The sequence below is a fragment of the Rhinatrema bivittatum genome, chromosome 1 (genome assembly GCF_901001135.1).
Source record: "Rhinatrema bivittatum chromosome 1, aRhiBiv1.1, whole genome shotgun sequence".
In the NCBI taxonomy this organism is placed as follows: Eukaryota; Metazoa; Chordata; class Amphibia; order Gymnophiona; family Rhinatrematidae; genus Rhinatrema; species Rhinatrema bivittatum.
The window spans coordinates 239,314,406-239,339,804 of NC_042615.1; the positions used below are offsets into that span (position 1 = coordinate 239,314,406).

General features: G+C 44.8%; 1 protein-coding gene across 6 annotated transcripts in view; it reads right to left on the reverse strand.

Annotated features, from left to right (window-relative positions):
• Positions 1 to 25,399, reverse strand: part of REEP1 (receptor accessory protein 1) — a 229,360-nt gene that overhangs the window by 113,271 nt on the left and 90,690 nt on the right. For all 6 annotated transcript variants that reach the window (XM_029592819.1, XM_029592799.1, XM_029592790.1 and 3 more), the window contains exons 3-5: positions 9,975 to 10,051; positions 6,069 to 6,189; positions 3,044 to 3,157 (exon numbers count right to left, since the gene is read on the reverse strand). In XM_029592819.1, the coding sequence (XP_029448679.1) occupies positions 3,044 to 3,157; positions 6,069 to 6,189; positions 9,975 to 10,051 (312 nt within the window). The remainder of the gene's footprint in view (positions 1 to 3,043; positions 3,158 to 6,068; positions 6,190 to 9,974; positions 10,052 to 25,399) is intronic.

Sequence of the window (25,399 nt, forward strand, 5' to 3'; positions counted from 1 at the left end):
TTTACATGCTTTCTAAAAGCAAGACAATGTTAAATCCCACAGATATCCGAGTATGACATTCTGGTGTTTCTGTATTTATTTATTTTTATTTAAAAGTATTTATTTCCCCTGTCCTCCAAAGTTCGGGGCAGGTTACAAACAAAAGCATACATAATATACCGTATCATTCTAACGCGTGCGAAAAATGCTGTAGCGCGAATGCAAATTTTTTTGGGGGACAGGATCGGGAAGGGGTTTTCAGTGGGAATTAGTAAATTAGGTGATAGCATAACGCATGTTATCGCACCCGAAATGGCCATAACGCAATTCATTTTTGGCCTGAGAGAGAGAGTTTCTTACTGTTTTTAATAGAAAAACCATAAACTAATTATAGGGAAGTTTAATATTCAGAAAAGCAGTGAGCTGACAAGTTATTCAGCTAAAGTTAGACGGATAACTTGCCATGGATATTCAGTGGGACAAATCTGCCGCTGAATATTCTTGCCTAACATTATCTGAGTAATGTTACCTGGATAACTTTCAGATCTAACTGGCCATGTTTGAATATAATCACTTAGGTTTCAAGTTATGTGGATACGTATAGCTGGTTAAGTGACAGAAAAACAAACCAAATATGCGTGCAGGCTTGCAGGGCCAATCCCCCACATCTACCCCCGAAATCGCTAAAACGGATGATGGGCAAAGCACCTGAATTGCCCCTCCCCCCTCAAGCCCTCCCCCCAAAAGATGAAAAAAAACGTTACGGGTCTATGGGCATGGGCAGTCTCCACATCTCCACTCCCTGAACCCTCAAAAAAATATATCTGGTTTCCAGGCCCTCCCCTGCTAATCCCTACCTTCTTCCTTCCCACCTGCAACACCAGCCGGAACGCCCTTGCCCCACTCAAAACTCCTACAGCCACTGGAAGCCTGATATTATTGTACTCTTCCTGGCAGCGTCAAGCGTTACTTTTGTTCTAATTCCCTTCCACCCCCGCCATTAATGTAGAGAGCGGTGATGGAGCTGCATCCAAGTGAAATATCTAGCTTGATTAGTTAGAGGTAGTAGGGGTAGTAACCGCCGCAATAAGCAAGCTACACCCATGCTTATTTGTTTTTACCCAGATTATGTTATACAGCCCTTATTGGTTGTTTATCTTCTCCCCTGCCGTTGAAGCAGGGAGCTATGCTGGATATGCGTGAGGTATCAGTTTTTTTTTCTTCTCCCCTGCCGTTGAAGCAGAGAGCTATGCTGGATATGCATCGAAAGTGAAGTATCGGCACATTTGGTTTGGGGTAGTAACCGCCGTAACAAGCCAGCTACTCCCCGCTTTGTGAGTGTGAATCCTTTTTTCTTCTCCCCTGCCGTTGAAGTTATGCTGGATATGCGTGAAGTATCAGTTTTTCTTTTCCCCTGCCGTTGAAGCAGAGAGCTATGCTGGAAATTTGTGATGTATCAGTCTTTCTCCCATGCCGTTGAAGCAGAGAGCCATGCTGGATATGCGTCGAGAGTGAAGTATCAGGTACATTTGGTTTGGGGTAGTAACCGCCGTAACAAGCCAGCTACTCCCCGCTTTGTGAGTGTGAATCCTTTTTTCTTCTCCCTTGCCGTTGAAGTTATGCTGGATATGCGTGAAGTATCAGTTTTTCTTTTCCCCTGCCATTGAAGCAGAGAGCTATGCTGGAAATTCGTGATGTATCAGTCTTTCTCCCATGCCGTTGAAGCAGAGAGCCATGCTGGATATGCGTCGAGAGTGAAGTATCAGGTACATTTGGTTTGGGGTAGTAACCGCCGTAACAAGCCAGCTACTCCCCGCTTTGTGAGTGCGATCCCTTTTTTCTTCTCCCCTGCCGTTGAAGTTATGCTGGATATGCGTGAAGTATCAGTTTTTCTTTTCCCCTGCCGTTTAAGCAGAGAGCTCTGCTGGATGGCGGGGGTGGAAGGGCATTAGAACAAAGAGCTAAGAGAAACAGATAAGTATGGGAGAAGAAATGAGGGAAGCTTGCTGGGCAGACTGGATGGGCCATTTGGTCTTCTTCTGCCGTCATTTCTATGTTTCTATGTTTAACAGCAGCGCTGTAAATCTCTATGCCCCACATCCAAATGATTTAGTGGTGTGAGGGAGTGGCGAATTGGGCCCCAAAGCAACATTTTTTTGTTGGTTTTCAGCCATTTAGGCCGGTATTTTCTAACGACACACAGCTCTATGAATCGCACGGTGCAGGGGGGGGCGAAGCGGGGGGGTGCACCTGCGAAAGCCGGCAGCGATCGCACCTCTGTGGTGCGATCGCTGCCGGCTTTCGCACCCAATAGCGCCATCGTAAAAGGTGGTGCTATTGGGCGCGAAATTGGAAGCGAAAAGGCTCCTTGCCTTTTCGCCGTCCACGCTGTCTTCGCGGCGTCCGCCCCGGTGCCGCCCCGATTCCTCCCCTTTCCGGTGGCTAGCTTTAGAAAATAACCCCCTTAATCAGCTACTTCTTAACTATAATCGGTTAAGGCTAAGGTTTAGGACTGCTTGCCACATACCGTGTTTCCCCGAAAATAAGACAGGGTCTTACACTAATTTTTGCTCTAAAAGATGCGTTAGGGCTTATTTTCAGGGGATGTCTTATTTTTCCATGAACAACAATCTACATTTATTCTTGAACAAAAAAATGGTAGTTAATGCTAAACTTTAGGACTACTTGCCATATGATCAGACTTAGCCAGCTAAACCTAGCCGGGTAGCACCAGCTAAGTTGAAGTCCCACCTCCTCCAAACACCTCTTTTTTTTTTTTTTTTTTTTTAATCAAGTTAAGTTTTAGTCACTTAATGGCTTACCCAGTTCTTGTCCGGTCAGGAAGGTGGGGGGAGGGACATATTTAAACTCCCGGGATTGTCCATCTAAATCCTGAACTCAGCCGAACAAACCATTTTGAATATTGCCCTAAGGGTGCCTCCCCCTTCCTCCTCATGTGCTTGCTCTTTGCCACTGCTTGTTAGAATCAGGTTTAGGGTGCTGTTGGTTAAGGACCACACACAGGACGGGAGTGAGATGGCACATGCGTCCTAACAGCTCTTACCTTGGCAGCAGCTGTCACAGCAGCACTGGCTGCCACGTTCAGTCCCCGCTTCCCAAAGTGCACCAGGGCATCGTAGCTTCGGTCTTTTGCTTGGATGAGACAGTCGTCAATTTCCTGCCACGCAACAACAATTAATAAAAACACAATGCTAAAACAGTTGGGGGGGTGTCACATTTTCCTACTCCTCCCCTCCTATAACAGTAATATTATTTGTTCCACATTATATTATATATATTTTTGGGGGGGGGGGGGTTTGTATTGCAAAGTAGGCTGAGATGGTCCTTTCACCACAGAAACAAGGCTGACGATTACTTTTCCTTCAAATTGAGACATATGTGGAGATCATATGAAAGAGACCGAACAGGCTTGCTTATTTATTTATTTATTTATGTATTTTTATTTGTATTCCGCTTTTCGGCACTTCAAAGCGGATTACATTCAGGTACTGTAGGTTTTCACATATATTAAAACTTTTCAGGGTGATAGGCTGAAGCAGTTCAAGAAAGACTATTTCCAAGAAGGTGTTTTAAGAAGCAAAGCTCTTGGCAGGCCCAGTTCTGCACCGCATGCCCGCTGCTCTGGTAGTCAGCTCAGCAGTGTTTGTCATGCAACATGTCACTGTATGTTCCGTTTTCATAGGCATGCACCATCTCTCCCCCTCTGTAAGATGTGGGACATCTACAAGAACTGTACGCAAATACCATAATTATTCTGATGTACGCAGCACTGTCTGTCTGGGGTGTCCAGTGCGGCACAAATTAAAACAGAGGGTCAAATACAATAAGGATTTTTTTTCCCACGGATATTACAAAACGGCAGAAACCCTGCAGTCTATGTGGCTCATGGTTACAATATCCCTTCCCAAAAGAGCTCCCAGGCTCAGGTTCCTATACAGTAAGAAGCAATTCAAACTTGGCTTCCCCAGTGAATATCCATCAGGGCTTTACAAATCAGGCAGTGCCAAAATGGCAAGAGGCTTCTACTGATACGTAAATCCCTGCTCTCACAGAGATATATTTCCTGGGAAACGTTAGGATCACTTCTCGGTGATCTCCCATTTTATAGCTGTTGAACAGGGACCTAAAAGAGAACAGAAAGGACAACCTCAAGTGAGAGATGGAAGTGAGATTTGAACTCAGGTTTCCACAATTCACTGACAGGCCGATACAATAAAGCGCGGCCGCGGTTACCCTGCTTCTAACCCGCTTTGTACCCACAATTTGGCCGCGTAAGTCCAACCCGCGATTCACTATCCCTTTTAACCCATCCTTACCGCTTCTTGAAATCAACGGGTAACCCTTTCCACCCGCGGCATGTTTATGATATGTAAACGATCGGCTTAGCTATTCCCTCCGATCCAGTAACGTGCGCCCCGATTATCGTCTTTTTAACCTGTAGTTTTGCCGCGTGTTTAACCTGCTAATTTACCGCCTACCCTTACCCCTGCGTTAGTGTGGAGCGTCAGGCAAGCCCCAGCAGAGAGAGAGACAAAATTTCACGCGCAAACTTTCCTGTGAGGCTTCAGCAGCCCGGGGCGGATCGGGCGCTCCCCATGCGAGGCGGCTTCCAGGAGCCCCCGCCGGCGAAGTTGCATGAGTGCATGCAAATGATTGCATCACTGCCTGACCCCCTCACCCCCCGGGACAAGACCTTTAGAAGAGCCAGGATCGGGCAAACTTTCCCCCAGCCCCCGCTCATCTGCCCTGGCCGCGTGCAAAAGGATTCTGAAAAGCTGACAGAGAGGTCTGTAAATAATTCTAAAAATATATATATATTTTCGACCAAATTTGTTCACTTGAAACAAGTAAACAATTTTGTGAGCAAGATAAAAGCAGATTTAAAGTGCTTTGTCACAGAACTCAATTATACAGCATCGGGCACATTGCTCTATCTAACCCCCTGCTGAATGTGTTAAGGCACCCCTGAGGCTCGAGGTACAGGGCTGAAAATACACTCTTCACATTACCTGTCTCCAGGCTCTTTGCTTTCATAATCAACTGGCATGCATAGTGCAATACAATGCGATGATATAACCTAGCCCCTGTCCTGAAGAATTCCTGCTCTAAGTAATTACTACTGCTAGTAAAATACAGATGTGTAAACTGAGGCATGAAGAGATGACATGTCTGGTTCCAGGTTGTCACCAGAAGAGAGTCAGTGACAGAGCTGGGTCTAGAACCCCTGGAGTTCTGACTCAGTTCTTGAATGGAGATCTTTTGCTCGAAGCACCAGACCAGAACATATGCAGAAGGAACAGTGCTCTTTCAGTGGGCTCAGTCAACAGACCAGCTTGTCTGTGCTGTAAATTTTGTGATTATAAATTGGCTTGGAGTCACTGACCTAAGTCTTGGGCTGAGATGGGTCATGGGTATGTGAGGTTGGATTTCAGCTTACCCAATCACACTCCTCTGCACTTAAACATGGGAAAAAAAGTTTGTAAAATGTTTTAAATGTAGTAATTTAAAAACAATAATTACTTATTCAGGGGTGAGACTGACATTAGTAATCTCGCATTGTTATGTTGCAAATTTTGCTTCCACAGCTTGTATCTGTATTTCCATAACTCACATCGTTTCATGTCTGATTGCATAAATATACCATTAATTCTGCAAACAGATCCTAAATCCAGCCATCCTGGCTCTTGGTGCATAACTGAAAATCTTAATACATTGTTTGCAAAGCTTCAGAAATCTGTTGAAAGGGAATTTTCAGATGTTTGCAAGCCATCAAAAAAAGATGAGGTGCATATTTATTTTTCATGAAAATAAGGCTTGCAGCCTTATCTCATCTTCAAAAAATTAGAAGAAAGAGGGCTGTCATCATTATATATGATACCATCAAGGAAAGAAGGGGACTATTCTGTTAGATAGCCAGGAATTATTCTTTCTGCTTTGCTAGCCATTAGCCAATGTCCCTCCCTCTCTCCCTCCAAAAAATAAAAAAAAGTTGTCCAGCATACACAAATGAAATTATCTAGCAGCAAATCTCAGTTAAAGCATAAACTATCAGTTAACATGCTTAGTACCTTTTCTTTTGAAGAGAGTGTTGGATGCACAAATTTTCTGTACAAAAGACTGGAACCCCTTGTATATGGAGACAGTAACCAGGCTACAAAAGCTATCTTCAGCTCATAATAAAAAGGAAACCTAGAGAAAAATAAGACGAGATGAGACAAAATCCTGAAAAAACTCTTGTGCTAGTTTCCCTAAGTGCCTGGTCACAGGGGTTAGCTACAGCTAAATATGTTTATCTACTTAAATAATCAATGATTATTTCAGGGGGGAAAACACCAGTATGCCTTGTTTAATATGCAAACTGTTCTCATCTCCTACATTATCCATTTCTGGAAATGAAAACCAGCTATAATTTTGTTCTTTTATCTACAACATCTGGCCGGGCTGTTTCTGACCGTGCCATTATACTGTATGAAATGCTAGCCTAGGCACAAGCAGACCGTGCACTAGCACTGAATGAACCTAGTACCCAGGGACTGACCTCCATGCTTACATAGGAAACTGCAGCTCCTGAAAGAGGATGAGCTCTTGAAAGAAGGGTCCTGTGATCAAGGCACAAGGGAACAGGAGGAAGCTGCTGTGCATTCACTCCTTGCTCCTCGGTCCACTTTGGCAAATATAAAAAATGTGTAGGATTTAGCAAGCCCTTCTGTCCCTACAAGCATTTCTCTGAGAGAAAACAAAACCAGAAAGGTATCAGCGATCACAGAGGATGACAGGCATGCTGTACTGCACTGTAGCCAGGGGCTCTGGTTTTTCCATTATATGGATCACAGGCGGGGAAACCACAATGGCTTGAGTGCAGCACGGAGTCTCCTGTCCAGCAGGACTGGCAGGGCTTGCAGGCAGAGTACAATGATGTATTTTGAGGTACTTGAGATCCAGGCAGGAGAGAGGGGCTGGGGGTCTCAAAGCAGCCACTCAGGGAAACCAAAATCTCCCCAAAAAAGAGGAGAGAGTTTAAGGTGAGGAAATGGGAATAACGTATTCCATGCTCTGGGTATGGTTAATAAAATAAAACTGACGGAGCCAAAGTGTATTGACATTTCCATATGACTACAATAATTCAAACAGACTGTGCCATTTTTGCCTGATCAAAAAATGTTCTAAAGGAGTTGGTAGCCAGAGCTGAGAGATTATTAAAGGACGTGGAAGTCTACAGAGTGTGTGTGTGTGTGTGTGTGTGTGTTGGGGGTGGGGGGAGGGGAAGGGAGGCTCTCATCATCCTCTTATTAATAGGCTTGTGTTTATCTTTTTATCCAGTAGTTATCTACAACTCAGAGGTCATGTCCCATCAGACCACTGTTTTGGGCAGCTAGAATTAGCAAACTGCATGCAAAACGAAAAACAAGTGGGAGTGGGGATAAGATCATGGACCGAGGCACGTGAAATCCAGTTTTATGCACGTAAATTGGCTTTTGAAAATTGCCCTAAAGGGTCGTGCATGCAGAAGCGATTCCACAAGCACAGGCGCTCAAAAGAGGCAGAGGGGGGCAGAGGGGGCGGAGCTGTTTACAGGAAAAAAAAATAGGGCCGGATTTTCAAAAGGTTACGCACACTGGGCCTATTTTAAAAAGGCTCGGCGACGCGCGTAAAGCCCCGGGAAGCATATAAGTCCCAGGGTTTTACTAAAGGGGCGGTCCGGGAGGCGGGGCCAGAGGCCTCCAACAGAGCGACCATTGCTGCTGTGCTGGAGGATTGTGTGCCGGCAGGTGTAATAGGTAAGATAAACATTTTGGGGGGGGGGAAGTTAGAGTAGGGCTGTGGGGGGGGAGGTTAGGGGAAGGGGTGGGAAGATTAGGTTAGGGGTAGAGAAGTACCCTTCCAGGATGCTCTGATTTTAGAGGAAGGCAGCGTGGCTCGGCACGCGCAAGGTGCACAATTGTGCATCCCATTGCATGCGCCAATCCCCGATTTTATAACTTGCGCGTGCCTGCGCACGCAAGTTATAAAATTGGGCGTACATGTGTGTGCGCGTGCTCCTTTTAAAACCTACCCCTTAGTGAGCACATTTGGACCGGATTTTAAAAAGGTTACGCGCGTAAATCCAGAGGGTTTATGAGCCTATTTTAAAAAGGCCCGGGGACGCAAGTAAAGCCCCGGGATGCATGTAAGTCCCAGGGCTTGCAAAAAGGGGTGGGGCGGGGGCGAGGCGGTCCTGAGGCGGGGTCAGGCTCCCGGCACAGCAGCCATATTTGCCGTCGTGCCTGGGATTGCGCACCGGCATTCGGCCAGCGCGCACAACTTACTTCAGCCCCAGGGCTGAAGTAAGTTTTGGAACAAAACTAAGGAAAAAGAAAAGGTAGGGGGGGGGAAGGTGGGGTGGGGGGTTAGGGAACGGGGGAAGGCAGCGCGGCTCGGAGCGGCCTCGGCGCGTGCAAGGTGCACAATTGTGTACCCCCTTGCGTGCGCCGACCCCGGATTTTATAACAAGTGCGTGCATGTTATAAAATCGAGCTACATGTGGGTGTGCCTGGGTAGCGCGCGCACATGTATGCCCTCGTGCAACTTTTAAAAATCCACCCCTTTCAGTTTAACAAAAGTATGCACGTTAACCTACACGTATACATTTACACCTGCTAACGGGCAGGCGTAAATACGTGCACGCAGTCAGTGTGCACTTTGTACATGCGGGCTTTAGCATGTACAAAGTGCTCTCACTCGCTACACCTACATACGTACATATATATATACCTCATTTTATATGCACTTGTTCTTTTTTTTGGAGAGTGCAGCACTTTTCTGGATGACGACAGATTCTGAATCCGTTGGTCCCCATATTCTGGAACGTACCTCAGATAGCTAACTTTGTATAACATCATGGGAATTTGTAAACATGGGACGCACACACACAGATCTAGAGCGGGCTGTGCTGTCAGCTGCTATGTCTGAAATAAATGAATTTCCTGTGGGGTGGGAGCGGGTGTTTGTGTAATTTGTTACATGCATCTGTTGTACATACGTTTTCTGCTCCTTTGTGATCAGCTTGAGTTTATTTATTTGTTTAAAATAATTTCTCAGCTGTTCTCACTCTGTGGGTTTCTGCCTGAACAAAAGAGCATTAATGAGGTTCTGTCCTAACCTCTGTCAGTTTCTTTGCACTGGCTTAAACCATTTGAAGTAATCTGAGTCAACAGCAGGCCTAGGAGTTAGGCTCTCCATAGAACAGTTAAGTGGTATAAAGGGCTCTCCTTGTGACTGACAGAAGTGTCAGCAGCCTCTAGAATGCACTTGGGGTACAGAAACCCAAGGAACTAGTATATAATGAGACATGAGTTATTGTTGTGCACCAAACAGGAGACGGATCTAGAAGTGATCATACGCGGAAGAGCTGAAGACTGCCAAAAAGTGTAACAAGGTGGTGGGGGAAAAAAAAAAGCCAGAAGAATGCTAGAATATGCAGGGAAAGGTAAAACCAGAAGCAAAAAGGAGGTAACGAAGCCTCTGTGCAGGTGACTGGTGAAACCTCACCTGGAGTGCTGGGTCCAGTTCTGCAGGCCGCAGCCCCAGGATATAGAGTAAAAAAAACCCAGCAAAATGGTGTAGAGCCTGCATCATAAACCCGGTCAATTTGGAGGCAGTGCATGGAGATCTGTCTCATGCACACTATGGAAATCCTGAAAACTAGATGGCCTGGGGGGCACCGTAGAGAGGAGAGGAGACTGGCGATCTGATAGGAACATTAGAATACATCATGATCCAATGGGGCTAACTCTAATGACACAAACACATGTGACTGCGGTGAAGTGAAGCCCATCGAGCACCTGCAAGTTTGCCAAATCCCTGGGGAGCCTTGGACACACAAGGGGCCTTGCTGCGGACATAGAAGGAGCCATTGCTTGTGCACAGTTCTACAAACCTAAGTTTGTGACAAGGACACAAGGAGGAAGAGGAGAAGATACTAATCTCATACTCACCAGGAAAGAAAAATATCTGTGAATGTTTCTACTGTAGTGAAGAGTGCAAATATGATCCAATACATCATCCATTTTACCTGAGAAAAGAAATCCACATTAACAGGGCAATATCAGCAGCAGATACAATTGAGATGTCAGCCAGGTTAGTCAGTATTAAGGAGGAACAAGATATGGAGAAACTCAAGTGTCTGGGCAGAACAGGTTTTATGCAGAAAATGTCAAGCTACACGCTAGACTCTTGGGAGTCAATCTGCAGAAAATGCTCAGTGCTTCACTCGGCCAAATTTTGGCCACTTTAATTTAGGACATTTTTCAAGCAAACTCAGATGCCTAAGTTCTTGGCTGAAACTTCACCTAAATCTAGACAGCCAAAATTTGGTAGCCTAGATTTAAGCCTGCTATTCATTTTCCTAAATTTTGGGCACCTGGCACTGAAAATCAGCACAAAGCATCTACAGTAACTTGCTACCTCTGATCTAACGGCACCCCTGACCTCATCCAGTTTTTGGATACCTGCACTTGGGTGCCTTCTGACACTAAGTACCTAAGTTTGTGGGCTCAGCTCGGTTCAATTTTGAAATACACCAATTTAGCTCTCTAACCTCCAAACTTAGGAACATAACATAAGAAATGCCAAGCTGGGTCAGACCAATTATCCATCAAGCCCATTATCCTGTCTCCAATGATGGCAATTCCAGGCCACTTAGAAGTACCTGTCAGATCCCAAATAGAAAAGCCCTCTCCATATTGCTTTCTCACAAGAGTGGGAGGTGGAGTCACCTAAGGCTCTCTGGCTAAATAATGGTTAATGGACCTGTCCTATAGAAACCTATCCAAATTTTTTAAAACTCAGTTAAATTACTAGCCTTGATCATATTCTCTGGCAGCAGATGCGCTGACTGAAAAAATACCTTCTAGAAGTTTAAATTTGCTACTAGTTAACTTCATGGAGTATCTTAGACCTAGTATTACTGGAAAGAGTAAATAACACTACTCATGATTTTATAAACCTCTATCATGTTTCTTCTCAGTCATCTCTTCTCCAAGCTAAAGAGCCATACCTATCCTGTCAATCCTTTCTTCAAAAGGGAGCCATTCCATTCTCTTAAATACTTTTGTCATCTTTCTCTTCACCTTTTCTAGTTCGATTATATCATTTTTTGAGATGTGACTACCAGAACTGCACACAGTCCTCAAAGTGTGGTCACACCATGGATCAACAAAGGAGCATTGTTATATTTGCTTTTAAAGCTACTGCCACATACCACATTGAGGATTTCAAAGTATTGTCCACAGTGACTGAAAGATCCGTTTGCTGAGTGGTAACCCTTAATATGGTCCCCAGCATTGTATATCTATAGTTTGGATATGTTCTTCCTATGTGCATCAGTTTACACTTGCCTACACTAAATATCATCTGCCCAATTCCCCAGTCTCACAAGGTCCTCCTGTAATTCCTGTAATGGTTTGACCATTTTGAATAATTTTGTGTCACCTGCAAACCTGACCACCTCATTCTCTGCTCTCTTTTCCAGTTCATTAACAAATATGTTAAACTCTGGACCCAGCACAAATTACTGGGGCACTGAACTGTTTACCTCGCTCCATCTTTTATCCAGTTTTAAGTCCACAATAGGACCTTGGCCTTTTAATTTCCACAAGAGTCTCTTGGGAAGGACTTTGTCAAATACCTTCTGAAACTCCATGTATACCATATCAACTGGCTCTCCTCCATCCAGATGTTTATTTGCACCTTCAAAAAATTCTAACTGATTAGGAAGGCATGACTTCCCTTTGCTAAATCCATGTTGGCTCTTCCCCATTAATGCACGTCTACCCATATGTTCAGTGACTTTGTTCTTAATAGCTTCCATCATTTTCCTGACATCAATGTCAGGTTCGTCAGTCTGTAGTTTCCTTGATCACCCCAGAAATCTTTTTAAAACTGGCATTACATTTGCTACCCTCCAGTTAACCCCTTTTCAAATCAAACACCACTGATCAACTTCTCCAGGAAACAGCTCATGCATCTTCCCACAGAAAAACAATGTACTGCAAACTTTAAACACACACAGCTAATTCAACCCAAAGACTAAACACTTTGAAAACTGACCCCCTAGAGCAGAGGTTCTCAACCTTTTTCCCATCGTGACACACCTGACAGACCACGCTCACATCTGTGACACACTGCTCATTACAATTCACGGCGGAAATAAAAAATAAAGGCCTAGCTTTATTTTTATTGTTAAGAATGACACAAGGCAAAGATAAGTAACAAACAAACAGTTAACTTTATACAGTTAACTGTTTGTTTGTTTTTTATGGATCAATCCATAACTTAGCTAGAATAGTTTCCCCTATCCAAGTTTATGTACCCCTTGTTCCTTGTACCGCTTCCGGGCGAATTCTTTTTCTCTGTTTCAATGTAAACCGATGTGATTTGTATGTCATACAAGAACACCGGTATATAAAAATTAAAAATAAATAAATAAATAAAATAAATAAGTACTCTGAACAGAAATTGCATAAATAGTAAATATCCCATACCAAAGCAACACCAATTTCCAGCACTCAAACAGAAACCACCTTACAAAGCAAAACTGAAAATATTACACCAGGCCTTAAAACTCCAATACTCCTTCTATTAGGAAAATAGACCAAGCCAGGCTGCTATAGAGCCCTACACAGAAACTACACACCAGCAGAATACTTCATTTCAATCACATGTACAGATCCTCACCTAACAAACAATAAAGAGACCATAAAGTATAAATAGAAATATGCAGACAAAAACTGGAAATCGCAACAAGCCAGAGAGACTGTATGCAGTGTAACAAAGGAAAAAGAGAAACATCACCAGTCCTCATAAAACAAATCAAGAAATATAAAATCAATAGCAATAAAACCATAATAATAAAAAGAACAGATTATTTCAAAACAGCTGATGAATGGAATATCCAATAATTAAAAACTCATATCAAAAATTTCTAGAGACCAATAAAATATTTCAAAATAGCAGGCACAAAGACCCAATAATGAAAAATATTAAGGATAAAAAAAATGCCTTGCTCGGCATACCTGGAAACATTTGATATCCAGGTGCCCTGAGATCGTTTTGCATTAGCAGGAGGAGGGATGGTTTGCTTCCAAAGTTCTCCACTCTCTCTCTCTCAGTCACACACACGCTCTCTTTCACACTGGCTTTCAATCACACACATATACACATGCTCTCTCTCTCTCACTTACATAGGCTCTCAATCACTCACATTTACACATGCTTCTTCTCTCTCACTTATATATGCTTTTAATCACACATTTACACACATGGTATCTGTCTTTTCACACATGTACACACAGGCTTTGAATTTCTCTCACACACATAGATTCTCATTCACACACTTACACACATACTCTCTCTCTTTCTCTCACTTACACACAGGCTCTCAATCACATACTTACATACTCTCACCTACACCGGCTCTCAATCACTCACAGACACACATGCTCTCTCTCTTACTTATACACACAGGCTCTTAATCATACATACACATGATCTCTTTCACACATACAGGTTCTCAGTCATACACTTACATTCATGCTATCTCTTTCATACACAAAGGATCTCGATCACACACAGGCTCTCAATCACACACACATACTCTCTTTTACACAAACAGGTTTTCAATCACACATTTACACATACAGGCTCTCAATCAATCACTCACTTACATACATGCTGTCTCTCTCTCACACACACACACACAGGATCTCAAACACATATGCTTGCTCATTCACTCATTCTCTCTCTCTCCCTGCCCCCACCGAACTAGCGACAGCAGCAGCCTTCTTCATTGCCTGCCTTAGTGGCGGCAGCAGCAGCCTCCTCCACTTCCAGCCCTCTCCTCTTGTGCTCCGTGCCGCGCCTCTCTTCTTTGGGCCGATGCTGCCCGCACTAGCATGGTCTCTTCTTCCCGCACACACGGCTGCTGCACTCCACTTCCTCTTCCGGGTCACGGGGGAGGTGGGAAGAAGAGACCAATGAGGTGCGGCTGACTCCAGCTCTCCTGCCGCGTTCTGCCTGGGCTGTCAGCATTTTAAGCCTGGGCAGAAGATAAGTTCCTATCTCGCTGGGGCAGGGGAAGCAGCTGGGCCAGCAGGGGACTGGGAAGTGTGGCGACACACCTGCGTGTGCTTGGCGACATTGGTGTGTCGCCACACACTGGTTGAGAACCGCTGCCCTAGAGGACTCAAATGGAAGGAAGATGATCTGTGCTTGCTAAGACCTGAAGGTCAGTGTTTGTGAACTAGGAAGAAATCTTGGAGTAGTAACCTCAAGTCAGCTGGCCTTTGCAGAAAACCAGGCTAGAGAGCCAACTGGCTTATTAGTTTAAAAAGAATTTCACAATTTGATCAAGAATTATTATACTACCCTTGCACTAGACATTCCAGGTTCATCCTAGATTCATCCTGTTTCCAGTTCTAGTCATTAGTTTATATATAGTTTGAAAAGATTCACAGGAAAGAAAAAAAGATGGTTGTGCAGATTGCCTATACTGGATGTATCTTCACTGGTAAAGTGTAATTAAAAGAAAGGCACCATCATTTTTTTTTACCCATAAATCTCAGATTACCTTAATCTAGATATAAAAATATTTAGCTGCTGTCTTCTGTAAAGATTACTTATAATTACATTTCTGAACTGCCCTGTGGCACCATTTGTCTACTTTACCAAATTGGCTTGTGTGACCCGACATCTGTATCACTCTGTAGTGAGACCGCACCTTGAGTACTGTGTACAATTCTGGTCACCGCATCTCAAAAAAGATATAGTTGCGATGGAGAAGGGCAACCAGAATGATAAAGGGAGTGAAACAGCTCCCCTATGAGGAAAGCTAAAGAGGATAGGGCTATTCAGTTGGAGAAGAGACGGCTGAGAGGGGGATATGATAAGAGGTGTTTAAATCATGAGAGGTCTAGAACAGGTAGATGTGAATCGGTTATTTACTCTTTTGGATAATAGAAAGACTAGGGGCACTCCATGAAGTTAGCAAGTAGCACATTTAAAACTAATCGGAGAAAGTTCTTTTTCACTCAATGCACAATTAAGCTCTGGAATTTGTTGCCACAGGATGTGGTTAGTGCAGTTAGTGTAGCTGGGTTTAAAAAAGGTTTGGATAAGTTCTTGGAGAAGTCCAAGTTGACTTAGGGAATAGCCACTACTATTACTGGCATCAGTAGCATGGGATCTACTTAGTTTTTGGGTTCTTGCCAGGTTCTTATGGCCTGGATTGGCCACTGTTGGAAACAGGATGCTGGGCTTGATGGACCCTTGGTCTGACCCAGTATGGCAATTTCTTATGATCTTATCAGCATCAGTTTATTTAGCCCTTCACACGATGGGCCTGATTTTCAAAAGCATTTACACACGTAAAACTGGGTTTACACATGTAAATTCACTTTACTCATGTAAGTGGGTTTTTGAAAATTGCTACAGTATATGCCATTGAGTTGTCCATAGGATTTGCCCATGAAAGTGCACTTTACATGCGTAAATGGCTTTTAAAAATTGCCTTGATAGTACGTTACAGCAAAACGCCTTTGAAAATTCACCTGTATGGAGAGATATAAAATCAAGCCATCAGATTATAAGAAGGCTGCTTAAATTTGGAAAATTGATACGTTAAAGTCCAAATGATCTTGAAGACAAAACAAAAGAATTTAGTTACAGATAAAAAATTGCAGAGAGGAAGCAGCAGAATCAACATAAGACCATAAGAAGTTGCCATACTGGGTCAGATTGAGAGTCCATGAAGCCAAGCATCCTGTTTCCAACAGTGGCCAATCCAGGATACAAATACCTGGCAAGTTCCCTAACATTAAATAGATCCCATGCTACTAATGCCAGAAATAAGTAGTGGCTATTTCCTTAGTCAACCTAACATGGCAGGGAGCCGTCATTGCATGCTCTGACGTGTGTGTTACTAGGAACCGGCGAAGGGATGCATAGGGCATGTGTGCGCATCTGTGAGCACAATTCGTGCACTCTGATGGGAGAGTCAGGTAGTCACCCCGATGATGTCACACATTCAAGCTACTTAGCCAGCCTGGACCTGGGCTCCTTGCCTTGGCAACAGATTCTTTGGCCTGTTCCTGGCCCCTAACTTGCTTGCTGTGTGCCTGGTTCTGGACACTGTTTGCTTGCTGCCCATCTTGACCTTGGACTATTCTGGATTCCACCTGCTTGCTGCCCACCTGGACCCTGCACTGTGTTGGATACACTTGCCTGCCACCTATCTGGACCCTGGATCTTCTGTCGGACTCTTCTCCTCGCTGCCTGTTCCATTCAGTGCATGGACCTGAGTCTCTCTGCCCCTGGTCAAGATAGACACTCGGGTCCTCCCATGAAGCCCTTTGGCTACCTTACCACACAGGGGTTCACACTGCCTACAGTCACTCTGAAACGACTTACAGAGTGACTGGAGAGCTATCCCCTTGACACCAGCAGGGACTGCCCTCCTTACACTCCTCCAGGAATTTGTCCAAACCTTTTTTAAACCCAGATAAGCTGTCTTAACTATATCATTTGGCAACAAATTATAGAGCTTAATTATGCTTTGAGTGAAAAATAATTTACTTCAATTTGTTTTAAATGTGCTACTTGCTAACTTCATGGTGTGCCCCCTAGTCCTTCTATTATCTGAAAAAGGAAACAACCAATTTACATTAACCTGTTCTAGACCACTCATGATTTTTTAGATGTCCATCATATTCCCCCTCAGCTGTCTCTTTCTCCATGCTGAACAGCCCTAACCCTCTTTAGCCTTTTCATAGGGGAGCTGTTCCATCCCCTTTATTATTTAGATCACTCTATCGAATTTGTAGAAAACGTTGATAGGAAAAGAAACAGGCATATATAATCCTAAAATATTGAATAGAATATCAATAAGGAAGAATCTTAAATGGCTGGTAATGAGAAAAAAGTTAAATATAAGGAAATGGCTTGAGAAATTACAAAATATTGTAGAGGAGTGAAAAAAATTCTTCCAACAAAAATTTGAATAACACCAACAATTGGATAAACAATGTAGCCCCTTACTGCTTAAAAAGATTAAAAAAAAATCAGGAGGTTGTTATAATTAGTGAGGTTTGGGTGGACCCTTGGACACTGTGGCAGCTGACCATGCCCACGGGGGGAAGTCCCGTGAGGGGCCACAGGTCAGGCTCAGCTCTGGACACACAAACACAGATATTTCTTTATTTAGACAGTTTGAGAAGTCACCAGAGGTGGCAGTAGTGAGTAGATGATGTAGTCAGGCTAGGTTAGTATTCCCCAGGGTGCTGGAACAGCAGCTCCTCCGGTAGCAGTGCTGTAGTGGAGAGAACTGAGAGAATGAGTACAATAGAACATTCACAGAGTCCCAAGTATGGAGAAGCCCCGTGATAGGGAGAGCTGGCCCTCGAGGAGCGAGTACCAGATCCCTGGGAGCAGAGACTCGTTGGCAAAGTACTCACACAGCGGTTCCATGTAGGAGATGGCACTGGCGCTGGAACGGGGTCAGGCCCTCGAGGAGCGAGTACCTGGTTCCAGGGAGACAGCTCTGAGGAGTAGATGATAGTAGTATTCACTGATGGTGACTGTAGCAAATTCTTCCAAGTAGAAGAAGAGATAGATGCAGACAGCGGGTCAGGGAACATGGGCCCTCGAGGAGCGAGTACCGGTTACCTGATAGCGACCTGAAAGAAAGAAAAGAGGCCCCCAAGGAGCGGGTACCCCGTTAGCAGAAAGAGTCCAATGGATGTTGGAGAGGCAGAGTAGCTGGGTACGGAGAGTGAATCCCATCCGTAAGATTCCCCTTGCTAACTCAACGGTTAGCAATAAACTGTAGGCTTAAATATCCGGGCAACGTGACGTCACCACAGGGGGACGCCCCTGAGGAACGCGCCAATGAGGAAATAAGAATGAGGGCCGCGCGGCGCACGCGCCCTAAGGTACCTGTAGAACATGGCGGGAGGCAGCGCCCAAGCTGGTCCAGGGACGCCGGAGAGGATGGCAGGTGGACGCCGCGGCAGCCAGGCGTCTGTGAAGAGCAGGAGGAGCCACAAAAAAGGAAAGGTAGGTGGAGTGAAGCCGTCGGGAAGTGACGGTCGCAACAGACGTCCATATTCAAAAGCATTTACTGGATAATTCAGAAGTTATCCAGCTAAACAAAGGTTTGGGCTCTTATCTGGCTAAATTCTAGCCAGCTAATGCATTAGCCATGTAGAATTCAGCCGGATAAGATAGGGCATTCTGAGGGCATAACTGGGAGGAGTTATGTTAGCTGGCTAAATTAGCCAGATAACTTACAGGGTCATTCATCATTTTGCCATAAGGGCTTAACACCTGTGTTAGGGCCCTAACATGCACATTAATTACCGCAATGTGCATTAATATGCAAAGTATGCATTAGTTATTCATATGGGAGGAGTCAGGGCAGAGTTTATGGTAATGTTCGGCAGTTAACAACAAATGCAGTAGCATAACGCATGTGATAATGTGTTTTATCACTGGAAATAACTACACCGTTACAGGTATGTACAGCACAGTACACACCTGTGATGATTTGGTGTCATTAGGAGTGCTGAAAGTTGAAAGAAAAGTAGGTAGAGAGTACAGTCAACTAATTTACTTTTCTTTCGGCTTGCAGCACTCCTAATGTCACTAGAACATCGCAGGTGTATACTGTGCTATATGTACCTATAACCGTGTATATCTTTAACTGCCCCCCCAAGCCTTCAACACCCCAACCCCTCATCCCGAGTTTAAAATTCCCCCTGTTGCACTGATATAAATAATAGACTGACCCATTCACCCATGTTGAGTTTCTTTTTCATGCAAATAATGCGGCATGTGATAAATTTAACTCACATTGCGATAAAACAGTTGTACAATGTGGTAACAGGAAAATTTTCCTAACCATGCTGGTTAACTTTAACGGGCCAATACAGTAAGGTCCGCGAGAGAGCGGGCAAAGCCCGCTCTCCTGGCTCGCACACAGGCCACTTTCCTGTGCGCGCAATTTTGTATTTAAATGAGGCCCGGTGGTAGAAACGGGCAAAAGGAGGCGCTAGGGACACTAGTGCGTCCCTAGCGCCTCCTTTTGGACCGGAGCGGCGGCTGTCAGCGGGTTTGAAAGCTGACGCTCAATCTTGCCGGCGTCTGTTCTCGAGCCCGATGACAGCCATGAGTTTGGAATCCGGACGCCGGCAAAATTGAGCATCAGGTTTTCGGCCCGACAGCCGCAGGCCGACTTCAAATTTTTTATTTTATTTTTTTTTTTTTTACCCTTCGGAGTCTCTGACTTAATATTGCCATGATATTAAGTCGGAGGGTGCACAGAAAAGCAATTTTTACTGCTTTTCTGTGCACTTTCCCAGTGCCCGTAGAAATTAACGCCGACCTTTGGGTAGGCGCTAATTTCTGAAAGCAAAATGTGCGGCTTGGCTGCACATTTTGTTTTCTGAATTGCATGGAAATACCTAATAGGGCCATCAACATGCATTTGCATGTTGAGGGCGCTATTAGGTTCGGCGGGTTGGACGCGCGTTTTTGGCCCCTTACTGTACAACGGATAAGGGAAAACGTGCGTCCAATGGCGAGTTAACAGTGCGCTCCGTCGGAGCGCACTGTACTGTATCAGCCCATAAGATAGTTGACAATATTCAATAGTGCAGCTATCCTTCCAAAGTTAGCCGGATAAAGATGGGAAAATAATATCAAAATAGAATTCTATAGTAATCACTGACAGACAAAACTCTTCAGAAAAGCAATTTTCAAGAGGCATTTATCTAGGTTAAATGGCCTGACAGAACTATCCTCCTCAAAAGCAGCTAAAAGTATGCACAGGTTCCATAGCACGCATACTTTCAGCCCAATTAAAAACAGGTATTCCCATAAGCATGTTTAGGTTGGGGAAGCAAAACAACATGTGTATCTTCTATTTCCAAAAGTAGGCATGCTATTTTGCCTCCCCCTCCTTGCAGAAATTGCAGGTGCAGAGTACACAAACACTTTTAACACACATACTTTGTGTTGTGCCTGGTCGCAGACGGCTGCGATCTCTCATGCTCACCTCTTTTTTCCCTGCACTGTCAATCATTGGGAGAATGTCAGCTTCTTCCAACCAACGCTGACTTCCCCGGCGTCCCCGGGACAGCGTGGGCGCTACCAACCGCCATCTTACTTCCAGCATCACCTAGGCGCGCGCCCGCATGCAGGGCCTCCTTATGTATACGTCATGGCAGGAACCTCGGGGGCGTCCTCTCCCGATGATGTCAACACCGCTATTGTACTTATACTGACTGGCCCATTGCTAAGACGAGTTAGCAAGGAGTTCTCTCGCTAGTTAAATCCGCTCTAACTTGGATCTTCTGTTCCAGAATCTCCTCCTGGCATTTGGATGCTCAGAGTACCCGCTCCTCGGGGCTCTTCCGTGTCTTGGCTATCTGCTCCTCGGAGGGCCCTCCTGCCTGGGACTTCCTGACCCGCTCCTCGGGTATCTTTGCTGGGACTTCCTTGTGTGAGTACATTCTCCAACTTCTATCAACTTTGCTGAAGATTCCACAGCGTACCCCGTTCCTCAGGCCACTACCGTTCTTCAGTCGGTCTACGCTATTCATTCTCTGCCTCAGGATATTGCTCCATCTATACAGGGTCTATGGCCTGGTTCTTGTATCACCGACCTCTGCCTCCTTGGCATCTATAGTACAGCTTCCTCGGCATACCCAGCGCTGCGGGCCAGTACCGGATCTGCACTCAGAAGTATTTACATCAGCCTGCAGGAATCCCCGGGTGTACCCCGCGCTGCGGGCCACTACCGGACTTTCGTATCTACATCATCATCCTGACTACTGTATTTGCTCAAAGACTGTGTTTATTACATTTCCCGCTCCTCGGGTTAAGTACTATCTTTTCTCCTTAATAAAGTCTCTCTCACAGCTGTGTCCTATGTCGCTGAGACCACGCACACCGATGGTGAGGCCCACGGGAGCTCCTCCCTGTGGGTGGAGCAGTGGCGTAGCCACGGGTGGGCCTGGGTGGGCAGGTGCCCACCCAACTTAGACCCAGGCCCACCCAACTGGCACCGGAACTGCAAGGCTGTCGCGGGATCCCATCCCCGCGACAGCGAACAAGAGAACCCACGCCTCGCGCACCATCACGGCACACATGGGGAAGCGCTGCTGCGGCCGTATGGCCAACCGGTCTTCCTGTTCGGGGGGGGGCGGAAGCGTCGCGCGCAGCTTCCGCTTCCTCCCCCCAATGCAGGAAGATCAGCTGGCCTCTCCTGCTCCCACCGGACTCCTGCTATCTTCGGGTCAAACGGCCCGCCGAACTTCCTGTTTGGGGGAGCGGAAGCGCCGCGCACAGCTTCCGCTTTCTCCCCCAAAGCAGGAAGATCAGCTGCCTCTCCTGCTGCCACTGGCCTCCTGCTATCTTCGGGCGTCGGCCGTACTGCCCGCCGATCTTCCTGCTTGGGGGGGGGAGGGAGGAAGCGGACGTTGTGTGCTACGCTTCCGCTCCCCCCCCCCCCCCCGACAGGAAGTTCGGCGGGCAGTACGGCCCGACGCCCGAAGATAGCAGGAGGCCGGTGGCAGCAGGAGAGGCAGCTGATCTTCCTGCTTTGGGGGAGAAAGCAGAAGCTGTGCACGTGCTTGAATGTGTATGTGTGGATGAGAATGGGAGTGTGTGTGGGTGAAAACTGGAGCCTGGGTGTGTGTATGGGTGAGAATGGAAGCTTGAATATGTGGGTGAATGGGAGCTCGAATGTGTGTATGTGTGGTTGAGAATGAGAACCTGGGTTTGTGTGGGTGGGTGAGAATGGAAGCTTGAATATGTGGATAAGAATGGGTGCTTGAATGTGTGTATGTGTGGGTGAGAATAGGACCTTAAATGTGTATATGTATGGATGAGAATGGGAGCTTGAATATGTGTGGGTGAGACTGGGAGCATGGGTTTGTGGGTGAGAATGGGAGTCTGGGTTTATGTGTGTGGGTGAGAATGGGTGCCTGGATATGCGTCTGTGTGTGCATAAGAATATAAGCCTGGGGAGGGGTGAGAAAGTGAGAACTTGAATGTGAGCTTGTGGGGGGGGGGGGGGGGGGGAGAGCATATGAGAGTGACAGCTTGAGTGTGTGAGAGGGAGTCTGTGAGAGAAAGCGTGTATGTGTGTGTGTGTGTGTGGAAGGGAAGAAGACAGTAATAGAAGAAAGACACTGAAAAGGAATTAGGAAATGAGCTATAAGGGAAAAAATGGGAAAAAGAGACCAGGACCAACTGATTAGAAAAATACAAAGATCAGACAACAAAGGTAAAAATATATATCTATATTTTGAGATGTTAGCAATTTAAATATAAGCAACACAACCGCTCTCTCAAAATTTATGGACAGGTAGGAGCCGTGTATAAAATCGTAATAATAAGAAGGCTAAAGTACCACAAATCACCGTGAATTATGTTTGTATCATTAAGTAAACCTCATACTTAGGCGTAGATGTGAATGCTATGCTGCATAATTTGGCATTATTTATCAGTAAAAAAACAACTAGTAGACCTGCATGCCTACAGCCCACCCATGTTAACCTTGTGCCCACCCAAAACATCAATTCTGGCTACGCCACTGGGGTGGAGACATCTCTTATCTCACAAATTCATCAAAACCATAACACTTTGCACTTGCTAATTTTCAAAAAGAAACAATGCAGGTAGTTCCTCTGAAAATCTGTTTAAACTGTGTGCACTAAAACTGCATCAAGTAGTATACACCTATGCAGGCTACTTGAAAATTGACCCTATATCTACTAATAAGGAAAGTATAAGCAAGATCAGTGAAGAAGAAATAAAAAAAGTAGTAAAGAATGTAACAAAAATAAATCACCTGGACTGGACAATATATTGGTGGAATTTTTGTAGAATACAGAGGAGGAAGGAGTTACATTATTCATACAACTAATAAATCAGATATAGCTCACTGGAGAATTCCCAGAAAACTTCCTTGCCAATATCTTCATTCCAATCCTCAAAATCATTAAGAGATTGGAGTGCAGACAAGAAGTTTGATATCAGAAAAATGAATATCAATGATGTAGATATATTTACTGCTGGAAAAAAACTGAACAGATTAAAGAGGGTACATAGTAGTTGGATCACAGAAGATGCAAAATATTTAATATAGGTAAAAAAATGAGAATTACAAAAAAAAGATTTTTGGGACTTCACGTGGTAACTTAGGAAAATATACATTTATATCTAAATAAAAGACTACTGAGAGATCGGTATTCAAATACTTTGTCCAGGTAGCGTTTGGAGTTACCCAGAAAAAAATCGAGACTTGAAAATTTCTCCCATTCCCTGGCTAAATTTTGTCTGAGTAATTTAGAAATATTCTGATGTCATCGGATATGCCCCCAACTGGGGCTTTTTTAGTTTCCTATCTGGGCCACAGACCCTGCAGCCACTGTAAGACTTGTTCTCTATCCTTATCATTGACAGAGTTCATCCATCCTGTTGGAATTGTGGACACTTGGACAGAGGTGGAGTTGGCGCAACCTGCAAGGTGGAGCCCCGCATGTCCCCACCATTGGCAGGTGGAATTGGACAAGGCAGAGGCCCAAGGGGAGATTTGCCTATTTCAGCCCACATTCCCCTCGGGTTGAGCCTTTGGGTGCCAGAGCTGGCAGGTCTTAGGCACAGGCCCCCTGCCGATGGTTGGTAGATCTGTAGAGGTCGCTGGGTAGTACAAGTGAATGCAGAAGCAGGCTGGGTCAGAGACAGGTGGTGTTCAAGGAAGTCCAGAAGTCAGGTGGAGGTCAATACCAGGAAAGGAAAGGTGGGATGGAGAGGCAGGACAGGAAGACAAGGAGCAGCACAGGAGGCAAGGCACACTGAAGACCTGGAGAACTGAAGAGATGACCACGGAAACTAACAGGCAAGACAAGGATCACATGAACTGGAGAACAAAAACACTGAAACTGAAGAAAAAGACCTGGAAATGAATAAGAAGACACTGAAACTGAAGACAGAGAGCACTACTCGCAAGTAGGAGGACTGTATAATTCTGACTGCTGGACTGCTGAGCTAGTTGTGCCAGCACATATCAAATACGTGCTGTGCTGGTTGCTGTAAGGAAAGCAGCTAATTACAACTACAGGATATGGGCCTAAGTCAGAGAGGAGAAAAGGCCATAGGAATGGCTCACATACAATATATGTGTGGTCTGTGTGGAGATCAACTACAAAGGAAAGTGCAGATAATGATAAGAGATGATAATTTATTTTATTTTATTTAACAACTTTTAATATACCGACATTCGTAGAACACATCACGCTGGTTTACAATTAACGAAACGAGAGGAAAATTACATTGAACGAGCTGTGGGAAGATAGTATAGAAGGAAAATAAACATTTGGACACGAAAGAAAGAGGATGAATGTTTGGGTACAGGTGGTCTAGGGAAAGGAAGCCAGGCCAGAATGATATATTTAGAAATGACCAATACTTGGCAAAGGTAACTAGAAAAAAAAATGTATATAAGCCTTGTAAGATTGTGACATAGGCAAGGAGGGATCTTAGGGAGTCTAGCATCTTGCTGACCCTGTATATTTCTCCTTCCCAGACACACATATTGTGACTGGCAATCATTTATTTCCTATAATAAACATTTTATTAAATTACTAAAATCTTTCTAAATCTTGTGTCTGGTATATGGAAGCTAAAACCATACATTTTGGTGACCCCAAAGTGATTCCCAGGCATGGCCTGGAGGGCTGCAAGAGCTGTTTTTCTCCGCAGGACAGAAGGACCTTGGAATACTCCGACTGAGATGAACGGGAAGTGCAGTGGTACCTCGGCAGAGAGGTCTGAGAGGTATTGTGATAATTAATGATACTGTACAATAAGAACTCCATAGGAGATTGTAAGTATAATTTTTTTTGTTGTTTGCAAGTAAAAGATTTTCTTTGGCCACTTATAAATAAAAGTGCACTATTTCCTTTGATTTGCCATGGGGACACCCACTCATTTTTAGGTTCTTTCTAACATACTTAGTGAAAGCTTATCATGACTGAGTCTGGTTCTCGTTTGCCTGTAGATTTGGTTTATACAGCATGTCTACTTAATAAGCTTGTACTGGAACACAATACAAAGAGGTTCAAGGCAGCAAAATCTAGCCCTTGTTTATGTTGGCTGCAGGACGACTCTTGATGGCAGCCTTGCTTGTAGGGCTCCGAGATTACACACAGGAGCATAAGAAGGGAAAGTCTCTTGAAAAGCATTTGTAGGTTTTGGACTTGTGGGAGAACTATTGACAGACTAGTGAGGGAGAAAAGGATAATTCCCCCCCCAAATTGTTTGGAATCATGTGTTCTGTTATATCTGATTGCTGCCACGG